At 42.9% G+C, this 12,164-nt stretch overlaps 1 protein-coding gene across 8 annotated transcripts in view; it reads right to left on the bottom strand.

The window, feature by feature from the left end:
• KCTD1 (potassium channel tetramerization domain containing 1) overlaps positions 1-12,164 on the bottom strand; it is a 133,911-nt gene that overhangs the window by 31,277 nt on the left and 90,470 nt on the right. For all 8 annotated transcript variants that reach the window (XM_080382017.1, XM_080382016.1, XM_080382020.1 and 5 more), the window contains exons 3-4: positions 6,487-6,631; positions 3,848-4,153 (exon numbers count right to left, since the gene is read on the bottom strand). In XM_080382017.1, the coding sequence (XP_080238143.1) occupies positions 3,848-4,153; positions 6,487-6,631 (451 nt within the window). The remainder of the gene's footprint in view (positions 1-3,847; positions 4,154-6,486; positions 6,632-12,164) is intronic.

Raw genomic sequence — 12,164 nt, 5'->3', positions numbered from 1 at the left:
CTGCAAAAAAGAGGAGACAAACACCGATGTATAAGTAAATAGACTGGTTTTTGTCCAAGGATGATAACTGCTGTTTTCAAATGGATCCAGCTAGGAAACAGCAGTGGTTACAAAGATCCTGTAACTCGTTCCTTCATCTTCACTGTACTGGACTGATTTCTGCTGACTTTGGCCATTGAGCACTAAGAAGAAAGATATTTATTTATTTTTTAGTACTGTCAGCAAATCCACTATTAGTCTAGCCACAGAAACATGCGTGGAGAAACACATTCTCTGCTTCACAAAATTTACAATGCAAAAGGGCAAATACAGGATTGCACAGCAAATACTGCAAGACACTGAGCAGACACCTCAATTAAATGGTGACAATGCAGATACTGCAGTCATAATTTCAGAAAAGTTACCATCAAATTTTCTAGAAAAAAACAAGCATGACTATGAAGGTTTGTGGCTACAGTTACCTGTGGTTAAACCTGGGACCTTTTAACTTTAATTATGGGACTAACGAGTTCTGGCTATTCACCTTCTTCCCTCCCTTTTCACAACCTGACTGTTGCTTCCGGTGGGAAATACGATGGCAAAATGAAAAAAAAAAAGAAAAAAAAAAAACCCACAAGGATAAAAGAAGAGTTAGGCAGGGCTCTCGGAGCAGGACGGGTATGTGCCCAACAGCTCACCCAACAAATGATGTTGCAAAGACCTCAGCTCTCAACACCAGCTCCAGGCTGCTAAGAACATGGTCTCCTTCCACACCACTATCCACTATTTTTTATTTTTTTTAATTACCCATGTTCATGCAGGTCTACTGTAACTGCAGGGCTAAGGTATTCTTTCCCCTGTTTATACTCTTTGTTGCTTCTTTCATCGTCTTTATCTGTTCTGCTGCCTGGGCTTCCTTCACCTCCCTTGTGAAGGTGACTCTTCCACAGCTTCACCAGGGTCACCTGTGATGGCCACCAGCCCCAAGGCATAGGCTGATCCTCCTGCACCCCACAGGACATGGGATCTTCTGTCCAGCGTGACCAGATCTCACTGGAGTTGTGCTGGGAGCAGGTGCTGACCAAGTCTTTCCCAGCTATCTCACCAGTTAGCAAATTGGCTTGTGTGTGTGCTGGGACAGCAAGGGCAAGCAGGTTGGCAGAAGGCTGCAGCGGATTGGGGTGTGGGGAGAAGCGAACTGTGGGTTAAAAACGCTTAAAACAAGACATGCCACGTCTTTACACGTATTGCTTCAGGTCGGCAAATGTCTTTCCAAAATACCTGAGCATGGCTAATTGCACAGCAGACAAATCTCAAAAAGGAGGGGGTGGGAAAAGAGACTTGGAAGGAACCATGAAAATATCTGTGCAATTTTTATTTATCCTGATCTTCAGCTTTTAACAATATAAACCAAAAGCCCCCAGAATGTCTTGGTGCAAGCTACTGAAAAGTCAAGCAGGAGAACTTAGGTCCTGAGAAAAAACCCAGGGGAAGCAACTGGTCAGGAAATCAGTCCAGTTCTGAACAAACCATTTGTACCTCACTCTCTGGGTCTATTGGCAGACCCTGTCCTGCCCCACATCGTTGTTAGTACTGGGAGATGCTTATGACCCCAGAAATGGAAGTTGCAGCGTTACCAACGTGGCAACATAACCTCTTGAAGCCTGTGCATGTTTTGCCGCCGTGACTCGGGTATTTCACATCAATAAGTAAGTCTGACAATTCTTATTCATGTGACACAAACGTAAGCATCAGAGTAAGTGATAAACGGTTAGAGGCTACAACTGCTTTGATACAACAGGGACATCATATCACATGACATGTGGCTAAATAACCATCCTCCTTGAAAGTCCCATCCTTTTTCAGTTGCAATCTTACATCTAAGGCTGGTCTAAATTTGCGTTAGTCACTACAACAAAACAACTTTAATGTTTCAGCCTGACAGTAAAGGCCAGTAAGAGACTTGGGTAGGTCTAGATAGGTCTGTCCAGACTCCTGGGCTAAGTGCTGGCACGTATGGAGTGCCCAGCGAGCCTTCAGTGCATACTGCGGCACTCAGCTCCCCTCCTCTGGGGAGGGAGCACAGCAGAGCTGCTCTACCTGGGCAGCAGGGCCTGGCAGATGGAAAGACACCAAGCTCAGCTTGCAAGTCTCTTCTGCGTAAGAACTCGCTCCTGAGTCTGCAGCATTTAGGAGGTGTACCTAAACCAAACAGCATCAACAGTGCTAGTGACCATTCCAGATGTGAAGGAGTGTTCTAACTCCAAAGTGCTGTCTGTGCAGGATGCGCTAACTGGGCAAAGATAGGTGTGTGATGTTTGTTTTTAACTACCGAAGGATAAAACCATTAACAGTATGACTTATTAAGTTTATTATATTTATTCCAGAAATTACCTGCATTTGTCTCCCAGATTTTTTCTTATCCATTTCATAACAGCTATTGATTTTAGATACTGCTACATCAGATCATAGATTGGGTTGGGTTGGAAGGGACCTTTGACAGTCACCTAGTCCAACGCCCTGCAATGAGCAGGGACATCTTCAACTCCATCAGGTTGCTCAGAGCCCCATCCAGCCTGACCCTGAAGGCTTCCAGGGATGGGGCACCTATCACCCCTCTGGGAAACCTCTTCCAGTGTTCCACCACTATCACTGTAAAAAAATTCTTCCTTCTATCTATTCTAATTCTACCCTCTTTTAGTTTAAAACCATTACCCCTTGTCCTACTGCAACAGGCCTCTAGTATGCCATAAAAAATCAGGAAAAACTGCTGAAAGTGAAAAAGGAGGCGCTTCCCTGAGACCACAGAAATGGATGGGTCCTATTTGCAATAAGCAGGCATGCCTTTGGTTTTGTTACCACAGCAAGGAGGAAGACTGAACATGTTTTCTTCATCCAAAGTAAAAAGCATATGGAAGACATGGGTAACGCTGGAAAAAGGACACAACTAGCTTTTAACCACATCTATGGTAACTCCCCCCTTTTTACATGCCTTGCCTGACAGTCTTGTTGGAAGGGTCAAAGTCCTCCTAGGATGCCCCAGTCTGAAAGACAGCAGAGGAGGCTGAGACAAAGTCCCCTCTACGAAGGTAAAAACTCAACAGATGCCTTCTCCTGTGGCTGCAAACTGCTCCCTTCTCCAGTAATGCTGGGTCCTGTTTTAGGAGGAGGGAGGAGGAAGAAGGAGGATGCTGGCTGTGTTCTCCCTTTGTGGAAGTGTGGCCCTCCTTTCAGTAGCTGGCCAACGCTACTGTCCCATCATCTCTTTCTCACATTAATTCCTTTTCCCCCTCAGGTCTCACAGCCAGAGTAAGGGACTGGGGCTTCACTTTTTTGCTCCTCCATTCTTCCTATTTAGTTTCAGAGCTTCTATAGACTCTGGCAAATCAGAGCATCTCTGTTGCCTTTCTCAGGTGAAGGAATAGCTCCTGATGCCCTCACGACAGGTTCTGTGGGGATGTGGCCTCTTCCTTCCCTGGTTTGAGATGTCCCTGTGCCCTCTCATCAAGCCAGAAGACAATTTGTAACAAGCAGGGCAAGGGACTGGAAGCAGGCCTGAATGTTCACCCTATATTCAAATGTCAAAAAAAAAATGTTTCTCCAAATATGCAATGTCTTTACATTGAGGCACACATGTATCTCCTAAAGCAAGTTTTTAACGCTACTGTAGTTTGCTTGCAAAGAGATTTGGTGATGATATGTGTAAATTAAGTTGAGAAAGCAACCCCGACCCACAGAAATAAATAGCTAGCTCAAAGCCTCCAGCTGGCTTTGTTCACCAAAACATTCCAGTGACAGGGAAGAATGTCAACCCATTGGTAGCTGGCCAGCAGGCTCCCTTCCAAGAAGTGCATACGTGACTTCCTACCTGAACTGAGTTGAGGTGACAGTATCCGTTCAGTGGAAATCGGATGACATGCGTCGAGTCATGATTCCAGCCGGCATTGACAGAATTACACATCACATCACCGATTTCTGGAAACACTTCTTCTATCAATGACTTATCACCGCTCAGCGTAATCCTCTCTCCAAGATCTGGGGCAACTCGCACCACCAGGCACTCACAAGACTTTGAGAAGCGGCCACTCTCCCGGTCCTGTTTCCACCTTTCCATCTCTCCTAGCATGGGCTGAAGCTGGAAATACTTTGCTTCTTCGTATAACAAACTGTAGTCCTGAAAGACACATATATTACTGTGCACAATTAAGAAAGAGGCATTGCTAATGTACCGCTTAATGTATACGGTTATGCAGGCTAACGCTGCTCTAGATCTGGAACCCTTCAGACATAGTTTGTAATTACTGTGTAGGAAGGTGTAATAAAACAACAGTGCAAGCAAAAAGTAACCATCAGCCACTTGAAACAGACTGGGTATAGCAGCACTAGTGAGGGGAGGGGGAGGCTATGCTTGCTTAACTCCCTCCTGCTATGGAATAATCCAGGGAGAAAAAAAATAAATAAATCTTAGTTTTCCCCATACTTTATCCCCACAGTGATGTCATAGAATAATGACCTCATTGAACAGATGGAACAGAATTCAATCAGGACTCAGAAAATTCATCACTAGGATCCATCACGACTTACAGCATTACTAGCAGGCATTGTAACAGGTATAAGAATGTAAATGAGGGAGCCTGCAATGGTTCTTAGTGTAAAATGATTCAGATATTTGCATAATGGATTGCACATATTACTGCATTTTAAAAATTAAGTATTTTTTAATACCTCCCCATTTTGCCAACAGTATTGTTTACTACATCATCTCAAATGCCAGAGCAGAGCAAACGCATTTCTAAGCATACCCAGTACAAAAGTAATTTAGAACTGATGATCTGGAGTCTGCTACTGCCATTTTTTAAATTAAAAAAAAAAATATCTTTTTTTTCTAGGTTTAAGAGCATAAGACCATTTGGGAAATATTTATACAGAGAAAAGCGATACATGAGAATTAGGGAAGACAGGAACAGAATGACATGAGAAGACTGCTAAGAGTCAACACGGCCCTGAATTTGCGCTAGAAACCAAATACTTTGTGAGAATGCGACACCTAAGTCATGTTCAAAATACTGCTTACATTTAACATGTAACAAAGAAGTCACCTCTTCCATATGAAACAAGGACCGCTGTTCATTTTAAGCACTGATCTTTGGACACCTTACAGCATAACTGGGGAAAGACACCCCTTTGAACGTCATGTTGGTCGGGTGAACTTGCCAGGAGTTACATTTTTAATTTCAGCATAGCTACAGTATATTTATGTGTTTAAAAGGCTCTGCATATATAATTTCTTAATATTGCATGGAAGGTGGCGTTTCCTTTTCCTGTATTTCTGATTACCTTCAGGACAGGTGACGAGAGCAGCGCAAAGTCACGCTAAGGCTTCAAAAGAGGGACATGATGCATATTGGTTAGTTCCAAGCTCCCACATTATTCAGGTAGATCTGAATAATCACGCACAGGAGAACTAAGTATGCCTCTACAGGTGATGATTCAAAGATTGCTGCAATATGGGTCTCAAACTCAACCTCACAGCTAATACGCCCCTCTCTCAGATCTCAGAAAATCTCTTAGGTACGAGGGATAAAAGACTGTACTCGAGCGTGAGCTGCTCTAACCTTTCCCCATCCCCTCTCCTGCTTAATCTGAATTGCTGCATTTCCTATGTGAACTAATGGCACAGCCAGCTACACTGATACGCATTCATTAAGTAATGATAAAGATCTGTTCTGATTGCAGCCGCGGTCTCCAGTGCTTTCTTCACTGACACCACACATACACCCACACACCTACAAGCAGATAAACACAGAACATCACATGGAGTCTGAAACTCTGCTTCTGTAAGCTAATGTCTAATGTGGTGAACTACCACAAATTTAATTTGTTATTAAAAAGAAAAAAAGGCAGGCTCTTTAATAAAGTTTAAATAATAAATGTAGAACTCTTCATCCCTGACTTCTCTAAAACTCCAAAATTAAGCTTGCAGTATACATTCAAGAGTCTGAGGGAGAAAATATTTTATGACTTAATGGTCAAATATTACCATGTGTGCAGTTTATTTTGTCAGTACTTCGATTCCCACACTATTCTCTGAATTTCAGCGTGGGAGTGGAAGCCAGCGCTGCTGCGATCAGAGGGGAAGCATAAAAGTGGATAGGAGGACAAGTAATCAGCAAAGCTCACGAGCAGTCGGTTGCAGATTGTAACATCCTTTCCGTTTCCATCAGCATCCTACGATATTTAATTTCCTTAGGTCAAACATGGCAAGGTTGCTCCATTACGCTATAGCCAGGAGGGGAAAATTTAATATTGATGCCACTCTAGAAAAGGCTGACAGATGCCACTTTTGCACCCCCATGCTTATTTCTGCCATGTACCTGAAACTAAAGACATACCCCACAAGTCCCCCCCTCCCCCACCTCCACCATCTAGGGCTCTGCTTTGACTACACACCAGATACTTGGCTTTACCAAGGTAGGTGCAAAACACCCAAGTCCCTTGAAATCTCACCTTGAAATCATCAGGAATGAGGAGTTTTGATGTCCTTAAAAAATTCAAGATATATCTGAACATCTGCCCATCCCTGTCAATGAAATAATGCTGCTTGAGACTGTCGAGGACAATGGGCTCCGTGCCATCGAAAAGCCGTCCGATTCTGGAGAGGAAAGAAGAGACAAGCAGCAAGGGTCAGACCAAGCTTGGCTCAGCAGCTGCTCAAACGGCCTGACACTGCAAAACCCCCTCGCGCCAACTTCACCGAAGCAGCTCTGTGGCTCCGCTCCATGAGAAAAGGGCTGGTTTCAAACCACAGTTTAAGCTGCATGTTTTCTAGCGTGGCCTCAGAAACTTCTAAGTAGCACAGCTGGGGAGGTGGAGGGGAAGCAGCTGGGGCAGGAGCCTCTTGCACCAGCCTGGCTGTCCAAATGCGTGTCGTGTGAGATGACACCCCCTCAATCATTTTGGACACCTCTCTTGATAGCCCCCATCAGCAGACCCCAACCCCCCGGATGCACCCCTCGATTGACTCCATTCTGCTTTCCGCAGGATTGCACGATGGACCTAATATAGTTTGGAAATTGCACTTGGGAAACAGGGGGCTTTTTTGTTGCTTGCTTGGGTTTTGTGTGTTTTTAAAGCCAGTTCATATTTTGGATGCCATTTACTGCAACCAATACTTGGACAAGTACAGCTGAGGGGGCAGCACATTGGGGGAAAAAGAAGCTGGGGATACAAAGGTTGTAACATTTCAATGCAAGATAATGATTTCACAGTAATAATTAACTGTTTGTAGCAGGTTATCAATTACCACACTCTAAAATAATCAGGAAAAATGCCTTGGTTTTTAGAGACCACCCACTGACCACCAGAACCATGCAGTCACCTAGAGAGCCTCCGCTTGCCAACAGTTCTTGCAACATCAACTGGTGTGCACACACACATTTTCTAGATGTGCGCCTCACAAACCAGCTTTAGTTAGAGCAGTAGGAAGGGCTGATAACTCTGAACAAAACCCTCACCAGAGCAACATGAAATATATGTTGTTTCTGCGCTGGGGCATTTGCGAAACACTCCTGAGTCACTGGTGGTTTCCCAATGAAATCAGCAGGAGCGACTGATAGGTTTGATTCTCTGTTCCTGTTCATACATCTGTACGTGCAACGTGGAAGTACTTTTTGATCCTTTCCAACATCTGAACTGTAAACAAAATGGTCTCGAAATAGCTCACTTGCAATATGTCATACAGACACTCCATGTGAAATATTACCGACAATGTGGGATGAGATTTCAGAGCCTTGTCACAACCTGTTACATTCTGCCATACTCTGCCAATACTGTGTTTTCAGTATTTTAATTAACAGGCTCATTTATATGTAGTTTTTATCTTAATAGAACCAATCTGGCTTGGGACCCAGCACAGTGAAACCTCTGCAGGTTACACAACAGTATCCCCAGACATCAGCACGGAGCTAGGGGACCGACGGGCACTTTTATTCCCAGACCACACTCAGTTGGTGGCATACTTAAGGTACAAGTTTGTCTTCTCACGAAAAGGATAGAGTGAGCACAACAAACAGTCATGGCACACTATTTTTGTTTTAAAAGACATGAAGAAACAACCATTCCCCACCACCACCAAGGGAAAAAAAAACCGAGATGAAAGGCAACCAGCCCTCCTGGCCGCACGAAGCATCCCAGGCTCAGAGACGCCCCATTCATCAGCCGGCAGAACGGGATCTCCAGGGAAAGGTTCAAGAGGCAAAAACCAGATGTGGTTCTCAAAAAAGGGGAGCCAGCAGGATTTGCAGCAGGGTCTTGGGGAACTGCAGAGGGACAGGGGTCAAGGTGACCACACACCATGTTGCACCCACAGCCATCCCACCTCCCTTCGACAACGGCAACCCCAATGGAGTCTGGAGCGACGTCTGCACCCGCAGCAGCAGTACACCCACTAAGAAGCTGTGAGCAGACTACAAGTCTCATCTATTCTTTCTCACCAGCTGGGAGAGATGAAGACCAGGAAAGAAATAAAACCTCATTAACCTCAGCTGGCCATCTACAATTCTGCAGGAAATGTCTAAATCAATTCAAGTTGCACGAAATCTGTAACTTGTAAGGAATCAAATGTGTTTTGCAGAATGATCAGGTATCAATTTTTTTCAAAGCCATCCCTTAGAACTGTTCAAGCTTTCTTCCTTGGATACTTGGTTAATGCCTGCCCTGCTGCTCAAAATTTAAGCTGCGACAAGACTCCTGTTCACTAGGCGGATGAGCAACATTTATGTCCAATATGGATGCACTCGGCACTTAGAATTAATTTTCCCCTATACTCAAGCATGTCATCTTGGAATCCATTGTAGAATTCACACACAAAACATATATTTGGCTAAGTCAGTCATTACTGAAATGTATAATTGTAATTGGTTTCTGCAGCATTTTCCTAGTTCTAAATTACTACTATAATTACATATTTTAAACCTCTAGGCTTTTTGTCTTCATTTTATTAATTGTTTAGGAGACGAACAAGATAGTATCAGAGGATGGAGCCTTCTGACAAAACCATAATGCTGACAAGAGCACGCAGCCATCAGGGGTCTGCCTGGGACCTGAAGGGCTGTGGGTCTGGGCTGGATCAGTTCGCAGAAGGCACTGCTGCTTTGCAGCAGCAGGAAAACCCAAGGAACTGCAAAGTCCCAATTCCCTTCCCATTCCCCTCCCAGGATCACTTTGCAATACACAACTGCACTTTCACGTGTTAAAACAGCTCTGGAAGGGCAGACCCCCAGCAGAGAGAATCCTGTAAACAAAATCAAAGCCTTTTTCCTTTTCAGATGGAAAAACTTAGGTTCCAGCTTCTTTCACATGGCCTCCATGGAAAGACTTGAGATAATACAGGACCAAATCTGGTGGCTTGGTCCTTCTCCTAAGCTGCATTTGCTACACCCACCAGGAGAGGAGACATGGCTATGCCAGCACCTGGGGAATGACCCACACCTTCACCTTCACCTTCCAGCCTTTCCCTGTACTCCTGGGTTCCTGGAAGCACCGTGGCAAGCTCTCTGTGCCCTGGCAACTTTTCTATACAATGCGATTTGAGTAACCATCCCCCCTGACACCCATAGCTCTGCTGTTACTTTGGCTTGGTCTCACACTGCAATTATAAATGCTTAAGAACCATCAGCCTGCTGGGACCAGAAGGGACTTTTAAGGCACGTTTATAATAATTTCACTTCCCAAGAAAACCTGAACTATATTATTCCTCCTTTCCTTCTTGACAACACTGGTCTATGATAGGCAAAGATAACTTTTTGCTTTTTTAAAATGACAAATACATAACAGCTGAATGGATTTCCAAACATGAAAGTGCTTTGAAGGAGGCTTGAAAATAAGCTGATAATTATATGCAGAATTAGTCAAATATCAAGGGTAAAGGATAAGAAACCATAGTCCATTTACAAGAAAATGTATTTCTGAAATATTTAATTAAAACTAACAGGCTGGAATTTTCGGTGTATCAGGAAAATTAATGTCCCATGGGTTGAAAGTGCGACCTCCAATGGGTAATAATTAATGTCTGTGGCTTTAAGTATCATATTCCACTGTCAGAAATCGAATGCTTCAAGGGCTGAAAATACAACCAGTGGAAAACTCTGCTTCTCTCAGAGAATTTAATTTTACTTTAAGGACACAAAACAGGTACAGCTTCACGCCTGGTTTTAGTGGGGAAAGAAAACAATGGGATGTGGACATGGAACAGTGTTTTAATTCCATAAAATACTACAGGGATGGAACCTTCTCCCCACTGACTTGTAACAGCACTGCTAGACCAAAGAGCTAGCACAGGAAGGTGACACTGCTCACAGGATTTCTCAGATTCTTCAGAAACAAGTCCTGTTTGTCCAGCAAACAGTCTGCAGCAAAACTGTATACATCGTGTGTTTATAACCTTGCTCTCTCAGTGTATAAATATTTATATATATTACTATACACATAGAGAGAAAGACTGTCCTTTAGTATATCCTGCCTCTGTTGGGAGTTTGGGAAAACAGCAATAATTAGGAACAAGATGGCCAATATTAATTAAACAAGTAAACTACTGCACAACTTTCTTAAGAAAAATGACACGGGTCTGCAGATTGTTTTAGTGGCTTCAGTGGACACAGCTAAACCTCTTCCCTTTTGTAATAAAACTGATCAAGGAACATGGAAAAACTGTAAGCCTTTATGTGTGCAAGCATGCAGAACAGTGCATTAGTTTCAGACTAAGGTAGAAATAAACTTTTTTTTTTTCTCTGAGAAAATACAGATTTCTTATTATTGAATATATTCGGTATATTATTGCTCGTATTATCATCTTTATCAGTAGACGCTATGAACTCAAAACTAACTGAAAACCTTCTGCAATAAACCATTCCTACCAGTTCTAAGCTGTAAGCTTTCCCCGCTGTCTGTGTCTTTCGCAGAACAACAAAAAGGGAGGAAAATTCCTGGTGTGAATCCCTTTTAATAACCTGGCAGAGGGAACTGTGCAGCAGGAGGAGCATCAGCAATACCCTGGCACCCGCAATCCCATGCTAACAGCAAGGCAAGTAACTGCCTGGGACTATGCTGAGGTCGGATATTCAGTGGCTGGCAAGGGGCAAAGTGCTCATGAAAACACGTCTCTCTCCCTCCACTAATGAATCACATGGCAAAGAAAAAGTATTTCAGTCAAAATCTTACTCACCTGGTTGGAGCCACTATGTCAAAAGTGAGTAGGGAGTTGGTTCTTAAAAGTATGAGTGAATGCAGGTTTTATTATCACATCATTATATTTAAGTGGCTAATAGGAACGCTTATTTAACACTCTGGGTGTGTGGAGAGTGAGCTGGAATAGGCTTTTACTTTTTTTTTTCCTCTGTAACTTCTTAGTCCACATTGTCCTTATTAATTTCTTTTCATTTTCTTTCACTGAGTGCTCAAAGGCAATTTGCATAAGAGCCTATTATAAATTAGATCTGTTTAATGGTATGCTCATCTCATGGCTATTTAATTTTACTTCCTCGTACATCTAAATTACATAATTTTGCACTGTCCCCTAGAAGCTAGTACATTTGAAGAGGCATCCACACCAAGGAGAAATGCTATCCTAAGTGGAGAATGACAAGGTTTCTATCTTTTTTTCAGAGGACCGCTTTGACAGTAACAACCTGCTCTTCTTTTTTGAATACCTCACATCATTTGGATCCACAGTGACTGAATACATAGCAACCTTTATACCTCTGCATAACAAAAGTCGGCTCATAAGCATGATATAACAGAATACATTTGCAATTTTCAGGAACATATATTATGAAAACCGCATTTTAACCAAATACCCTGTTGTAATCTCTTGCTCTCAGTGCTATTATAATTTGTTCTTATCTCTTCCTCCTTACATTTAATTTAAGGTTTTGTGTCCATGAGTCTCAGGAATTCCTTGGCACAGACAGTTCCTACATTATGAGAAAAGGCATGAATACAATGATTATAAAGCAAAGGTAACAGGGGAAAAATGTATTAAAACTTACAATTTCATTAAGCCTTCTATAGAAAAGATATTTATATAGGAGCCAAAAAGACAGAGCCAGAAGTATGTACGGAAGGAGGTATTAAAACACTGATTCTTATGAGATTTAAAAGAAAATGTTACACAGCATTTTAAAGAACAG

The sequence above is a fragment of the Falco punctatus genome (assembly GCF_963210335.1).
Source record: "Falco punctatus genome assembly, chromosome: 3".
Taxonomy (NCBI): Eukaryota; Metazoa; Chordata; class Aves; order Falconiformes; family Falconidae; genus Falco; species Falco punctatus.
This window is presented reverse-complemented; position numbering and strand designations above follow the sequence as displayed.